The following is a 16,875-nucleotide window of genomic DNA, read 5'->3' on the forward strand; positions in this document are numbered from 1 at the left end:
CCCATGTTCAGGCTACGGCACATGTAAGAAGTGACAACATATGTACAGAGTGCTAGGTAAAGAGAGGAGCTGCTGGTGACCAGAGTGACCCTGCCAGGATGCTCTGGGGGCCCCACTCGGGGCTGGGGGAGCACTGCTAAGTGGGGAGCTTGGGTAAGGAGCAGTGTGTGGGAGTACAGCTTGCCATTCTGCCCACCTCTGAGCCTCGGTTTTTTCATCTCTAAAATGGGGACAGTATTAATCTTAGCACCTGCCTCATCAGGATATTATAAGGATTAAATGAGTAAATTCATGTAAAGCTCCTCAAAGTATGCCTGGCACAGAGTAAGTGTTCAATTTGTGTAATGATTATTAGCTATTTCATCCAATTCAAGATGACAGTGATTGTACCTTGATTTCAGAGCTGTTAAAATATGAAATAATTAGTCTTGGAACTGATGATAGACGGAACCAGCTGGTGTTGATGATGAGGGGATCAGGGCAAAGGGGGCCTGCCTACAGGGAAGCCCGAGACCACACAGCCAGCAGGACACCATCTGACTTCGGACGCTTCAGGTCCCATGTCCTAGGGTCAGAGGATGGATGTGGGGCCAAGTCATCCAGGGCTGGAGTGACAGTAGGTGGTGAGGGAACAGCATGGGGTCCCAGCAGAATAACTGGGCCCAAGAGGCTGGGGCTGGTAAAATCCAAGTCCTGCTGGGGCTACTGGCCTGGGGGAAGAGACATTCTGCCTGTTGTCCTTGGACCTTGAGCAGAACTGAGCCTCCTAGGGCCTTCGAAGAGGCAGTAGATAGATGTTGCCTCCTATTGTGCTGTTCCATGCAAGACTGTCTGGTTATGTTAATATCCTGGTACTATGAAGTAAGACTCACAATTTACTTCTCTTATTATTATTATTAGTTTTTACTATTTTAGTAACAACTTGCTTGCCATTTACCTTAGAACCAATGGTGACACTTTATTGTGTAGAGATCCCACATTTGAAAACAATTGCTGTAACAATGCCAGGGACCGAGGGAGCAACTATGATTAGCAACTGTGATTACAGAGGTTAGAGTCATTGTCATAGGCTAGTGTGAGCAGGGGCGGATTGTTTAAGACGTATTACAGCACATCCTATAGATGATTGACTTGATAATGTCTGGCATTCATTCAACAAACGTTTACTAGATGTCTGCTGATGCCAAGCTCTGAGCATACTTGTAGGGACAAGGCTGAGCAGTGATATCCTACCCAGCCCAGGAAAGCTAAGAAGAGACCCCTGTCTTGCACCCTGGTTTCTAAATATTTACTTATTTAGTTATTTGGGTGCATCGGGTCTTAGTCGCAGCATGTGGGATCTTTTGTTGTGGCGCATGGACTCTCTAGTAGTGGTGCTAGGGCTCAGTAGTTGTGGTGCGCAGACTCAGCTGTTCTGCGGTTTGTGGAATCTTAGTCCCCTGACCAGGGATTGAAACCATGCCCTCTTTGCAAGGCAGATTCTAAAGCACTGGACCACCAGGGAAGTCCTTGAGCCCTGGTTTCTAACCTGGCCTCCCCACCTCCATAACTACTCATCTCAGCAAATGCTGTTAAGTGTCAGTCCCACTTGAATGCAGAACTGACCTTATGTGTCCAGAGTGTATTTCTTTTCTTTTAAGACACACAAGATACTATGCTAAGATCCAGATCCACCAGGCTCTGCTTGCAACCATTTGAAAACTGTGGAAAGTTTCAAATATACACCAAATTAAGAGAGACTAGTATAATGAAACTAATGTGTCCAAACACAGACTTCAGTAATTACTGATGTTCTTTCAATCTTGTTTTATTTTTCTTCTTATAACATGTAATTTACATGTAAATACTTCATTATGTATCTCTAACAGATAAAGATGCCTTTTACTTACTACAACTAAAACACTATTGTCAGTCCCAACAGAATTAACAATTCTTATATCATCTCTGTGTTCTGTTTTCCCTGTTGCCTCAGTTATGTGCGTGCATTCGTGCTGAGTTGCTTCAGTTGCGTCCAACTCTGTGGGACCCTATGGACTGTAGCCCTCCAGGCTCCTCTGTCCCTGGGTGTTCTCCAGGCAAGAATATTGGACTGTGTGCCATGCTCTCCACGCCCTCCATGCTCTCCTTCTCTGGCATTGGTAGGCAGGTCCTTGACCACTAGCACCACCTGGGAAGCCTGCCTTAGTTACGTACTTTATTCACATCCAGATTCAAACTGGGTCTGCACGTTACAGTTGGTTGATAGTTCTGTTCAGTATCTTTTAATCCATCATCGTTGCCCTTCTTTTCTTTCCATACCATAAATTTGTTACAGAGATGGTATAATTTTCCCATAAACTCCCCACATTCTGGTTTTGGCTCCTCTATCCTCACGTGTTGTTGAACATTATTTCTCTATGCTCTTGTGGCCTTCTATTTATAACTGAGGGCTTGATTAGATTTGTATTCTATTCTTTATATGAAGAACACTTTTAGGTCATGCCATGCGCTTTCTCTTGCCTCACATCAGAAGACACTTCATGTCTGGTTATCCCGCTTTGTTGATGTTAATTAAGGTTTAAGGTTCTGTCAGCCTGATTCATCCATGATCAAGTTCATGATCAGTCTTACACCTAATGGTTTAGTAGCCATTGATGATGATTCCCTAGAGTTATTACTTCATTTGAGGTGATAAAATGCGATGTTCTCATTCTATCATTCCTTCTTAATTTCTTAGCTGTGATTCCTCACTAAAGAAGAACTTTGTCTTATAATACAGTCTATATAGAAAAGGTAGAGTCATTGCTTCTTTCATTTATAATTTTTTAAAAGTAATAATTAGTTGTTGCCTCAGCAGTTTCATTCATAACAATTTTCAAGATAATAAATTTCCGCACATCTGGCCGTTGGACATTTCTTCAAATTTGTTCCACTGTCAGTTGGCATCGCTGGGAGTTTACCTGTATTCAGCCTTGATAAGAAGTCCCAGGCTGAGTTTTTACATTTCATCCCCTGGAGCTGATTACTCAACAGCTAGAAATGGTATTTAGAGACCACAGTCCTGCTAATGGTGCTCATTAAAGCTTTTATAGAGACAAAACTGGGTCCTACATTATCTTGAAAGAGAAAAATAAATCCTGCATTCATGCTAATACTCTCATTCAAATTACATTTCAGGGTTTTTATTTTGCTTTAAAAGTTTATATTTATGTTTCTTTTCTCTAACACTGAAAATCTTGATTCCTAATGACATTAGTTACATATACTTTCTCTAGGGTTTTTTGTTTGTTTTTGTCCTGAGGATATGTCTCAGTTGGAATTTAGAGTCAAAAAATTATGTGTTAAATTAATTTGAAAAATTTCTTCTTTCTGTGTTTAAGCCATTAACCTGAAATAAGTTGTATTTGCATGTTTTAGTTTATTTTCTGTTTTTAGAAATTGCTTTACTTCTCCTTTTGATATAATTTAAAAATATGTAGCAATTCTAATTTATTTACTTTGCCTTTGTAAATAGGTTCTGCTCATATATTGCTTCTTTTAACCAAGTATTATTTCTTTATATGATGTATAATAATATGATGTTAATTTTACACCCTACAATTTTACTAAATTCTCTTATTATTTGTAATTGGTTTTTCTTAAAAAATTTTTTTCTTCCAGTTTTATTGAGCTATAGATAACATTGTTGCTGTTGTTTAGTCGTTAAGTCATGTCCAACTCTTTGCACCCCTATGGACTGTATCCTACCAGGCTCCTCTGTCCATGGAATTTTCCAGGCAAGAATCCTGGGGTGGGTTGCCATTTCCTTCTCCAGGGGATCTTCCCATCCCAAGGACTGAACCCATGTCTCCTGCTTTGGCAAGTGGGTTGTTTACCACTGAGCCACCTGGGAAACCCTATAGTTGATTTACAGCATTGTATAAATATAAGCTGTACAGCACAATGATTTGGCTTACACGCATCATGAGATCATTGTCACAATAAGTTTACTGAACATCCATCATCTTATATAGATACAAAATTAAAGAAATAGATAACATAGTCTCCTGTAATGAGAACTCCTAGAATTTATTCTTTTAATAACTCATATATATGTGTGTAGTTACTCAGTCATGTCCAACTCTTTGTCACCCCCATGGACTGTAGCCTGCCAGTCTCCTCTGTCCATGGGATTCTCTAGGCAAGAATACTGGCATGGGTAGCCATTCCCTTCTCCAGGAGAGCTTCCAGACCAAGGGATTGAACCCGAGTCTCCTGCGTTGGCAGGTGGATTCTTTACCACTGGGCCGCCTGGGAATCTGTATAACATATAGCAGTGTTAATTTTATTTATCAAATTTTCCATCACATCCCTAGTACTTTATCTTACAACTGGAAGTTTCTACCTTTTGACTGCCTTCATCTAGTTCCCAGTCTCCCTCAAGCAACCAAAAATCTGTCTCTCTTTCTATGAGTTTTGTGTTTATTTGTTTTTGAAGTATAATTGATCTACAACAGTATTTTAGTTCCTGTTATACAAGGTAGTGACTAGATATTTCTATATATTTCAAAATGGTTACTCTGGTAACTCTAAGTGTTATCTGTCACCATAAAAAATATTACATGGTTATTGGCTATATTTCCCACAATGTACATTTAATACCTATAATTTATTTAATTTGCAACTGGAAGTTTATATCTCTTAATCTCTCTCACCTACTTGTTTTCTTTCTGTACCCCTCAGCCCTCTGGCAACCACCTGTTTGTTCTCTGTATCTGTAACTCCGTTTTTGTTTTGTTAGGTTTGTTCATTTGTTTTGGTTTTTAGATTCCGCTTATATGTGAAATCATACACTTGTCTTTGTTGGACTTATTTCACTTAACATAATGGGAATCACTTGTTGCTCAGATGGTAACAAATCCACCTGCAATGCAGGAGACATGGGGTTGATCCTTGGGTCAGGAAGATCCCCTGGAGAAAGAAATGACAATCCACTCCAGTATTCTTGCCTGAGAAATCCCATGGACAGAGGAGCCTGGCAGGCTACAGTCCATGGGGTTGCAAAGAGTTGAACACAACTGAACGACTAACACTTTCACTTTTCATTTTCAATACCCTCTAGGTTCATCATGTTGCCATAAATGGCAAGATTTCATTCTTTTTTTGCAGCTGAGTAGTAATCCAATGTATATATACATTCTTCTTTATCTATTCACCTATTAATGGGCATTTAGGTGCTTCCATATCTTGACTATTATAAATAATGAGGCAATGAACATAGAGGTGCGTATATCTTTTTGCACTGCTGTTTTTATTTTCTTCAAATAAATACCCAGGAGTGTAATTGCTGGACCATATGGTAGTTCTATTTTTTCATTTTTTGGATAATTTCCCTACTGTTTTCCATAGTGGTTACACCAATTTGCATTCCTACCAACAGTGTGCAAGGGTTCCCTTTTTCCACATCCTCACTAGCAATTGTTATTTGTTGTCTTTTTGATAATAACCTTTCTGACAGGTGTGAGTTGATAAGCTCATTGTGGTTTTGATTTGCATTCCTCTGATAATCAGTGATGTTGAGTGTCTTTTCTTGTGCCTGTTGGCCATTTGTATGATGTGTGTGTGTGTGTGTGTGTGTGTGTGTGTGTGTGTGTGTTTGATGCTGATTTGAATGTGTGTTTTTGTATATTTTGGATATTAATCCCTTATCAGATATATCATTTGCAAATATATTCTCCCATTCAGTAGGTGGTCTTTTCATTTTGCTGATAGTTTCTTTCAGTGTGTAAAAGCTTTTTAATTTGATATGGTCCCATTTGTTTATTTTTGCTTTTGTTTCCCTTGCTTGAAGAGGGAAACAAAAAAAAAATATTACTAAGAACAATGTTAAAAGGCTTATAACCCATGTTTTCGTCTAGAAGTTTTATGATTTAAGGTCACACATTTAAGTCTTTAATCCATTTTGAATTTATTTTTGTGCATAGTGTGAAGAAGTAGTCCAATTTGATTCATTTGCATGGAGCTGTCCAGTTTTCCCAGCACTATTTTTTGAAGAGGCTGTTTGTTCTCCGTTATATATTCTTGCATCCTTTTTGTAGATTAATTGCCCATATAAATGTGGGTTCATTTCTGGGCTCTCTATTCTGTTCCATTGATCTGTGTGTCTATTTTAGTGCCAGTAAATTGTTTATAATAGGTTTTTTTTTCATGAATTCTTTTGGGTTTTCCAGATATATAATCATATCATCTTCAAGGAGAGATTAATTTTATTTTGTTTCTTCCTGTCCAATCTTATGCCTCTAATTGCTTGTCTAGTCATGTTGGTTAATGCCCACAATGCAGTGTTTATAGTAGAGGAGACAGTGAAAATGCAGTGGATAGTGGTGGTGACAGTGACTTTTCCCTAATTTTAGCAATTGAGTCTCTGATATTTCTTCAGAAGTAAGAAACTGGATGCTGGCTTTTGAACTGTTGTGGATATATGTATTTATATTCAAGAAATATTCATTGTTTCCTATTTTTTTGTGGTTTTCAACTTAAGTCACTCTGATCTATTTACAGATCGTGGTTTTCATTTTGAGGATCTAGGATTTGGAATGTCTTGCTTATGTGAGCCTGAGCCAGCAATGTGAAGGGACACTGGGGCTCCTGAGACGTAGCACTTGCAGAATTGTGTTGCAGTTTTATTAATAGTTTTCTGACTTAGGCTTAGAATCTTGGCTTTACCTCGTATACATTTTATTTTCTTGATATTGAATTGTTTTTTGACAAGACCGAGAGAAAAGAAACTTTCATTTTTATGTCACAGTGAAAGGAGCACTTAGCATATGCTTTTGCATTTTTCAGGATCTCATTGGAGATTTCCTATGTGTAAACAAGCAGGTTATTGTATATTTTTATTTGTGCTTTTGAATGCTCTTTAGTATTAAAATACTTGAGGCTGGTGAACAATTACCTCCCAGAATGACAGCATCTCAGAGTCAGTAAACACCAGCACAGACTTTTTCGCTCATCATCTCTTTAAGCATCTCTCCTCTATAGAGGAGCTCCAGTGTTCACATGTTCCAGTGAAGGCAGGACTTAGCTTGGGGGCTGACTGGACCTCACACTATGTCTCTGACTTCTTGCCAAGAGGCAAGTTGTTCCTCACCAAATCCCACGTGGCATGACTCTCTCCATTCCACACTTTGTCCAGAAGGTACCTTCAAAACAGAATTATATTAACAGAAACATTTGTGCATTGTTGGTAAGAGCGTAAATTGGTATAGCCACTACTAAAAATGGTATGGAGGTTTCTAAAACAATTAAAATAGAACCAGTATAAGATCCAGCAATCCCACTTCTAGGTATATAACCAAAGGAAATAAAATCATGGTCTTGAAGAGATAGTTTCTCTCTGGTGTTCACTGCAACATTATACACAGTAACCAAGATATGGAAATAACCCAAGTGTCCATCAACAGATGAGCAGATATAGAAAATGTGGTGTTTACATACAGTGGAATTTGGCCATAAAAAAGAAGGAAATGTTGTCATTTGCAACAACATGGGTGAACCAGGAAGACATTATGTTAAGTGAATTAAGACAGATTCAGAATAGCAAATACTTCATGATATCACTTCCACATGGAATCTTAAAAATAAAAAAAAATTAAGTTCATGGTAACAGAGCAGAATGGTAGTTATCAGGCTTTAAGGGGTAGGGACAAAGGGAAAATATTGACCTTAGGGTACAAACTTTTAGTTACAAGATGGCTAAGTTCTGGAGACCTAATGTACAGTTCGATGACTAGTTAATAATAATGTATACTTGAAGTACTCTAAAAAACCCAATAACAAATTTATTAAAAGTGGTGAACAAAAAAACAGGATTATATTCAGTTGTAACAAAAATAAATTTTACTTGTGAATCAAATTCGATGACACCTATATAGAGGGTTTTGATAGAAAAGACCCACATGCAAAACCCTTGTCAAACAGGAACAGAGGACTCAGTTATAATTATTCAGGATAATGTGGCCATCAACAGCTGCCAACTATATTAGGGAACACAAGACACAAGAGTCTCTAACCTGATGCCCAGTATGATCACAATAGAATGGAGTGATTTTTGGTGGATATTTGAACTGGGTCTTAGAGTATCAGCTTGAGAAGCATTGTTTATTGGGTTTTCCAGAAACTGAATAGCACCAGCTACCCCGTATTTATGAATTATTCATGCCAATAAACGATGCTGGCTTATACACTCCATTCACACACATTAGATTTTCATCCATCCCCTGCTCCCACAGTGATTGTAGTTTTAGATCTTCCAACAGGGACAAAAATCTGTGAAGGACTGAGTTTGCCTGTGACCTGAGCACCCAAATGGATGCTCAGAGCCACAGATGCTAGAATGATGAGGTTGACCATTTCTCCCAGACTATATCCATATGACCCCTTGCTCAGAGGCAGGTGTGGGATCCATTTAAGGACATACTTTGTGGCATTGAAGAGGAGACTCAAAACCTCCCCACCCAAATACCCTCAGGGACAAACTGACTCTTCAAACTGAAGGAGTAGGAGCAGCTTCCTTCTCTGGTCTTGTGTTTGTGTCTGTGCCCCCAGCTTGATTCTGAGCTCTGTGGGGCTGTTCCTATAGTGGATTCACTTCTGCCTCTCCCTGCCTGACTCTATGGTGTCAGTCTAGCACCATCTGAGCAGAGTAGGTGCTTAGCTACTGCCTATTAAGGGAAAAAGGAAGGAATGAATAATGATAGCTAGTGCATATGGTACTTACTCTGTGCTAAACACTTTATATTAACCTACAAAGTAGGTGTTATTATTATCAAGTCTATTTTGCAGGTGAGGAAACTGAAGCACCGAGAGGTAAAGTTGTCTAAGATCACACAGCCCATATGTGGCAGAACCAGGATTTGAACTGCATGGTCTAATTCAATTAGCCATGTTCTTAACTATGCCACTACCTTAGTCTCTGCATATTATAGGTTGCAGTGGGGTCAGTGGAGGACCTTGAGGGTAGGATGAAGATAGCATCACATGTTGGGGAGCCCAGAGTGACTCACACTGAGTGGCCAGTGCTCAGGGAACATTTTAGGTGCTAAAGGATGTAGATGGGTCATTTGCTGAAATGAAATGCTGAAGACAACACTCATATGGGTCCAGCAATTAGTCCAAAGTTCTGACTGCAAGGCTTGGGCTCAAAAACCAGCTCCTGGCCAATCTTTCAGATGATGACAATAAAGATAACTGGCAAATGGACTCAGAGGAGAAATTTTGGAAATTTATTGCCCTTAGGTGTCTCACGAGGAAATGAGGTAACCGGTTAATTTGGGGACAAAGAGTAATTCCTGTAGGTAGGTACTGTGGGTCCCAAGGTGCATAAGGCCGTTGGTGACTTGGAAGTGCATGTACCACGGCTCAGTCTTTGAGAAGCTCCTGGTGACATGGGGAGATGCAGGTCCATCTTCCATCCAGATTCTGACTTAGGGTGGTTCATTAGTTGGCAGTGGGCAGTCAGTCCTATCCTGTGAAAGGTGGCTTGGCTTCTGTCATTGTGTGTCAGGCTAGTCGTGACCTAGGGAGGAGCATTCTGGTGAGATGGCTTCTGGCTGGAGAGGCCAGCTCCCTTTTCGGCTGAGGGACCAGCCCCTGGCTTTGTGTTTCTCTGGCACATCCCAGGTGCTGCAGTGAAGGGCACCAGAGGCCAGTCGAGCAGCAGGAGCAGTTGTTCCTTGTGGGGAACTGCCACCTCCAGTGCCACGCTCCTGTTGAGCTTCGAGCAAGTTCCAAGTAATTAAGTGGATTGGGTTCTGAAGCCTCTGTGACCATCAGCTTGGACATCCCTGCTAAGTACTCCTGGCAGATCCCGTCACCTGCCATCCTGGAAGCCAGAATACCACTGGGGGCTGCCCCTGCCCTGGTGTCCACTGGGCCTGGAGGCAACTGGTGAGGGAGGGCACCCTTTGGATATTCTTGTGTATGGGGAGCTAATTACTCTCTTTAGAAATCTGCATTTGCCACCAATCACAGCTTTCATGGTGCTGGCACTGTCATGGCAACTAAAAGCATATCTGAAAATAAAATGTCACTTTTCTTTTGCATTTCTAGTATAATGACACAGGAAACTTGTTTTTCATTTTTAACTTAACATAACTAGAGACTCAAAGAGTATAGGTGTGAGTGCAGCACATGTGGGCAAGTGGGTGTTGTAGTGTGTGTGAACATGAGAGTTGTGTGTGTATGTGTGTGAGGGTGTGTACAGGTGCTCATGTTGATAGGGGTCGTGTATGTGCAGGTGTGTGGCTGTTGTTGAGTCCTCCTTGTGTGTCTGTCCAAGGTTAGGGGCTGACTTTGGGGTTGAGATCACACATGGGCTGTGAATATTTGAAGACTGATCTGTGACTGTGTGTGTGTGTGTGCGTGCCTGAAGCAGTGTTGGGGGAGGTGAGTCTGCAGACAAATGCTCTTGCCTGTATGTGTTATACTCTCATTTGGTGACACAAGCCTTCGGGAAGCTTTTTCACTATAGCATATCTCTGTGGTCCCAACTTTTGGGAGGTCCCAGCCAAGTCATGGCTTCCCAGGTGGTGCTCACGGTAGAGAACCCACCTGCCAATGCAGGAGACACAAGAGACACAGGTTCAATATCTGGGTTGGGAAGATCCTCTGGGAAGAAGGAAATAGCAACCCATTCCAGAATTCTTGCCTGGAGAATCCATGGACAGAGGAACCTGGCAGGCTACAGTCCATAGGGTCACAAAGAGTTGGACATGACTGAAGTGACTTGGCACACCCAGAGCAGTCATAGGAGATCCAGCACCTTATTTTGGGAGGACCCAACTCCTTGCCACAAACTTCAGAGAATCAGAGATACTGTAGATCATGAGCAACCAGACACACTCTGACACAGCCCAGAAGTAGATGATGAGGGTTTCTGCTCAAAATGGAAGGTACAAAGCATGCAGATGGTCTGTGTGTCATACATTCTAGTAACTGACACACCTTAGGCTTAGGGCTGAGCCTGTCCTATTTGACCTGGGGTAGGGCTGGCAGTGCCTACCGCATGTACAGATTTGCAACCATAATTTACGACAGTGATCGCGTTTGCACACATCCAAGGCCTCATGCTTCCTAAGACTGTTTTCTGAGCCTCTTCTCCTATGGGCTGGATTCTCCAGGAGAACACTTCCCAAGCTTGGAAATGTGCCTCTGGTCAGAATCAGAAGGCTGCAAGTAGAGTAGGGAGCCTTTTCCCAGGAGGCGAGGTGCTGGGGCCGAGCCCTGAGGGATGGAGACTCATCTGCCTGTCTCTGGAAGAAGCTGCCACCTGCTGCCATGAGCAACCCCCCCTCAGGGGCCAGCTTTCTCAGGTAGGGGCTCCATCCATGGTCAGGGCGATTTCTTTGCATCACCAAGATTCTTGCAGTTAACTTCCTTGTACTTCACATCTCTGGAGATTCTTTGTTTTATTATCATGTTTTTAAACTTCAGTATGAAACTAAAGAGAACCAGTATCGATTAAATAGTTAGTTCAATAAGTGTTTTATTGATCACCAGTTATTCTCAGATTGTCTCAGCCTGGGCCCAGGTGATACAACATGCATCTGAATGATTCCCTACCTGGAGCTTTTCTCAGTGCAGTGTTGTGGGGATGGAGGGAAAGAGGGAGGCTGTGGATGACAGCAGATATAGGCACAGTTGAGGGGTGCCTTAATCTAGCCAGGTGCCTTAACCTAAGCAGGGTTGTAAAGAAAGGGGTTGACCAGATGTCTGGGGTCAGGGGAGGCGTGAGAGGAAGTCACCACTTGATGACATCAAACCAACCCAGAGGCTCTATACATATGAGGGGCAACTCTAGACCAGAGCTGGTAAAGGGGCACTTAGTCTGGGATGCTCTTTGCTTTGTCTAAGGAAGTTAGGATGATGTTGTGTTGGGTTGGCGAGCAGCATCACATGCTTAAGAGCTTTGGCAAGAGTCCACTCCATTAGATGGCTGTGCAAACTCCTCTGCACCCCTCCCCACACATATACACTTTGTTTCTGTGGCTTTGTTGATGTCAACTGCCAGGAAACAAATTCTGCTGGCAAGGTGCTGGGCTTTCTTGCAAGTTGCAATCACATTGGCTATTCAGGCTACCTCTGCATAGCTTACACCACGGCAAAGCCCATGGGAGTGGGAGTGGAAAAGAACCTGTAAATATGAAGGTCGGTTCCAAAGGCACATTATTGGTTTCTTGTGCAATAATACCCTCTGGTGACATTGAGGCCTTATTAATAACTAAACATCTGTCACAACTGTAATTATATTTCTTGTGCCAGGATTGTGTTTCTAATCATTGTCCTGTTTAAACACGGAAGGGAGGGTGTGAATTATTTAGGCAACTGACTTTGAGTAAATAACCCACCAGCGCTGTGCAGGCAGTAAGTTTCTGTCAACTCCTTGCAGAGTCTCAGTGTCTCCGCTGACGTTCCCTTGATGTGCTCACAAATCTCTCTGAAAACATCGCCCTGGACCCCCGATGCGGCTGCCTGAGCAACCCGGAGAGGGAAAGCCTGAGAATGAGGAAAAGGGGGGCAGAGGAGCCCCTGGAGGGGGAGAGGAGCCGCCGAGGACCCAGGCCCCCGACTTCCCCACTTGGCAAGTCTTCTACCCCCAACCCCCCGGAGAAACGAGCTTTCTCGAATGTTTGCTCAGGAGTTGATTGTGTTCAGCCCGCAGGTAGGGGGTGGTGTGGGGGCTGGGAGCCTTTGTGCTGAGTGTCCAGGGACAGGACACCCGGGAGGGGTCCCAAGGGGATGCATGTCCCAGCGGGGCCAGAGATTTGACAATCTATCTTGAGCCTGACAGCTGTTCATTAATTAAATCTGAAATTAAAGCTGTGTGGATGGGTGAGGGGATGGGTTTGAAAGCTGATGCTATCAGGGACTGATCAAGTTGGAGGGGGTGCTTATTAGAAAAAAAGCAACAGATATGTTTTATTGAGTGCATATTCCATGGCAGCATAGAAGTGGGAGCTCTGCATAGGTAATTTCAGTTAACCTACACAACAACCCCATACGGGTGTTATTAACCCCATTTTTGCAGGGGAAAAGTAAGACAGTTGGTAAGTAGCATCACATAGGCCATATCACAAAGGCAAAGGTCAATCCAGGACTCCTACCCACATCTCTGAATACAAAAACGTATTCCTAACCATTAGATCGTCCTGCTACTCCCTTGCTTATGGGTGAGGAGGTCAGCTCAGGGGGAGGGGTTGTATGTTTTCTGAGCCACAGGTTTCCCAAGGTTTGAGCTCTTTTTTTTCCTTGGTTTTTCATGGCTGTAAAAACTCAAGAGGAATTTTAACTCTGGGTGGTTTTGTGTAGAAGGAAATGTTGATCTATGTGATGCTGACATCGAGGAGTTGGTCTGGGTGAGTCCTTTAAATGGGTATGTTCTGCTGTGGTCTCCCCAAGGTTGTCTGGAATGGGATCTCCAGCCCTCTCTGTCACTAGCTCCTAGTGGGGGCCACGAGTGTTCATGGTGGGGGCCATGAGTTCATGATTAGGGTTATGGCGAACTAAAGGAAGTCTGAATCTCTGCAACCCCATGGACTGTAGCCTGCCAGGCTCCTCTGTCCTTGGGATTTTTCAGGCAAGAATACTGGAGTGGGTTGCCATTCCCTTCTTCATAGGATCTTCCTGACCCTGGGGATCAAATTCAGGTCTTCTGCATTACAGGCACATTCTTTACCATCTGAGCCACCAGGGAAGCCCAAAGGAAGTGAACACATTTCTGATGAGTAGAGCTCTCGAACTTCAGCACTTTCTCTCCATAACTGGGAGCTGGACTGCAGGGCCCAGCACAAGATACTATAAGATTCTATGCAGAACCTTTTCCAATACAGCTCACTGGGAATCAGCGTGGGAGCTGGCAGAACCCCTGGCCAAGGGCATGCTGGCCTGCAGGTGTGCCCTTCTCATCAATTCTGAGGACAGATCTGGAACAGGGCAACATGAAACTGGAATGCCATACACTGAAGGCAGGCTCAGAGGAAGGGTCTGCTTCAGAAGGCTGGTCAGGAGTCAGAGGACAACCTGGCCTGGGCCTCCCCAGCCAAAGAGGAGCCCCAGCAGGAGACAAAGTCCAGTCCAAGATGAAATTCCTGGTTGGTTTATTCTCAGGCTGGGATAAGCGGTACCATCCTGGGCACTTTCCCTGGGAGATGGGTGGTGTTGAGGGAAGGAAGGTAAGGATTGGGACAGAGAAATGGTTCTGTATGTCCTACAGGGTCTGTGGCAAATGACAGATGAGGCTGATGCTACAGAGGATACAGAGAGTTGCCCACCTTAGTGAATGTGCAGGTATGATGCAGCAGACAGACAGAGAAGTCGGATGTAGTCAGAAACCCTGTTTACTCAACACACACCCACATTACAAATATTTCCCTGTTTGTTCCAGTGACTTTGGGTTTTCGAGTTTTGGAGCCAGAATTGTGATGGGCTTGAATTAGGCAGGTTAGTTTCTCTTGTCTCTTGGGGACAGCAGTATCCCAAGAGGAATGAATGAATCTGCTCCTCCCAAGCCATCAACTTCTCCTTTCGGGGAGAGTAAGAAATCTACTTGGACCCCAGGGCTGAGAATCTCTGCCTGTTCTCATCACACATTCACACCCCCACTCATACACAGTGCACATGGCACTTTTGTTTACTCCTTCTTTGGGGGCAAATGCACACATTTCTCAAAGATTTCTTTGTGCAGTGGGCAGAGAGAGAGAGACAGCTAAAAGGAAGAGGGGTAAGACAGGACCAAGAGATGGATGGTGGTCACAGTCTCTGCACCAGGGCTTGGACGTGGAGGGAGAGGGAACACAGCTCACCTGGAACACATTTTCATATCACTTTCCAGCAGTAAGTTCTTGAAGAGTACATTGTCTCCTTGTCATCCAGTTCCTTCGCTAGGAGCCTCCTTCAGATAAAGTATAGGTATTGGGTTTTGCTTACAGGGCATCGGGGACCTCAGACCTGAAAAACTGTCTGGGCCCACGTGGCTGTGGTTGATGTGGGCAGGGTCAGCAAATTAGAAAGTCAGAAAGAGTCTCCTCCATACACCCCATTTTCCTGCCCTGGATCATTTTCCCAACTCCTGGTACCATTTTAGTTGCTAGTAATGGAAATCCAGTAGAACTTACTTCAGTGAAAAGAGAAACACAACGTTCCAACAGAGGATCCAGGCAAGGGTGGATGGTGGGGGAACATGTCTCAGAGAATCCAAAGCCTCAGGGATGTAGAAAATCCATTTAAGTTTTCTGCCAGTTTTCATCTCTTTGGTTTCTCTGTCCATGTGAAAATTAGTCCTTTCAAATAGCTACCAATTTGGCAGTCAGCCTCAACTGGGAACTTGTATGGTTTCAATTCAAAATTCCCTGGGGGAACAGGCTTGTAGCTGCCCATCCATGAGCACTCCATTGTGTCTGACTCTTCATGACCCCATGAACTGTAGCCTGCCAGGCCCTTGTGTCCATGGAATTTTCCAGGCAAGAATACTGGAGTGGGATGCTGTTTCCTCCTCTAGGGTATCTTCCTGACCCTGGGTTTGAATGTACATCTCTCACATCTCCCGCAGTAGCAGGCAGATTCTTTACCACCAGTGCCACCTGGGAAGCCCTCATAGCTGCCCTCTCCTGATGAAGTCGACACTCACTGTCTAGGGGAGGAAGGTCAGTGGGTATGAGCATGGCTGCTTCCACTATAAATACATGGATGGAAATGGTGGCGAGACCACAACCAGAGGAGTCGAGCAGCTCCTCACCCCAGGTCCTTCACATAATGGTTTTGTATTCCATTCTTGAAGTTGGTCAGCTATCCATGAAGTGCTGGTAAGATACTTGCTAGTCATGCTCTAAGTTAGTGACTTTATTTATATATTTTTGCCTTTATTTTTATTTTTTTATTTTTGTTTTTTGCTGCTCTGCATGGCACATGGACTATTAATTCCCTGACCAGGGACTGAACTTGCATTCCCTTAATTGGAAACACAAAGTCTTAACCACTGGACTGCCAGGGTAGTCCAACATTAATTTGTGTTTGTGTATTAATTTGAAGATAATCTGTAGACATTTTAAATTGTAAATGATATCAATTTCAATGGAAACTAGAAATAGGCAGTTTTGAATGCTTTTTTTTTTTTTTTGGCTACGCCGCATGGCATGACCTGATCAGAGATGGAACCCTGGCCCCCTGCAATGGAAGCACAGCATCTTAACCACTGCACCACCAAGGAAGTCCTTGGAGCCTTTAAAAGAAGGTGGTCCCCAGGAGACCCAGAGGAGTGAATGATCACTGATGGGACAAAAACAGTGGCGTAGCTGGAGCTGGCTGGGGGCACCACAGTGACCTGTGGAGATAGACCTCACGCAGAGGCAGGAACCGGAGAGGTAGGACCTAATAGCCTCCTCCCTGCCTATTCTCCTGCTTGTCAGCCTGGCAGCTTACCAGATTCCCCCAAAAGTCTATTCCTAGGTCTTGGCCAGGCTTTCTCTTGATGGATCTGGAGGAGATGACCTGTAGATGGGGATGTTCCTTCTCTTCTACTCTGAATAGTCTCACAGGGACCCACAGCAGTGGATCCCTGCTTGTCTCTGGCCCACCTAGGTACTAATGTTTTAGGCTGGAGGCTTGAAAAGATGCTCTTCCCCTTTGTCCATATTCTGAGATCTGAAACTCTTCTGAGTCTGGAGCTGACTCATGAGTGGTCAGCAGTTCTAGGAGATCAACTGGAAGAGAGTCCTAGGGAACAGAGAGATGCCCAGGTAGCTTCAACAATCTACTGCTAATAAACAGCCCCACTACCATGCTCCTCCAACCCAACCTGAAGGGAGCTTTTCTAATATAGGGAGAAATGGATGTGCACTCTTGATATATGAGCTAAAAATA

At 43.4% G+C, this 16,875-nt stretch overlaps 1 protein-coding gene across 3 annotated transcripts in view; it reads left to right on the forward strand.

The window, feature by feature from the left end:
• Positions 1–16,875, forward strand: part of CALN1 (calneuron 1) — a 536,579-nt gene that overhangs the window by 59,687 nt on the left and 460,017 nt on the right. For all 3 annotated transcript variants that reach the window (XM_061401838.1, XM_061401834.1, XM_061401835.1), the window contains exon 3: positions 12,407–12,602. In XM_061401838.1, coding sequence (XP_061257822.1) covers positions 12,480–12,602 — 123 coding nt within the window. In that variant the 5' untranslated portion in view covers positions 12,407–12,479. The remainder of the gene's footprint in view (positions 1–12,406; positions 12,603–16,875) is intronic.

The sequence above is a fragment of the Bos javanicus genome, chromosome 25 (genome assembly GCF_032452875.1).
Source record: "Bos javanicus breed banteng chromosome 25, ARS-OSU_banteng_1.0, whole genome shotgun sequence".
In the NCBI taxonomy this organism is placed as follows: Eukaryota; Metazoa; Chordata; class Mammalia; order Artiodactyla; family Bovidae; genus Bos; species Bos javanicus.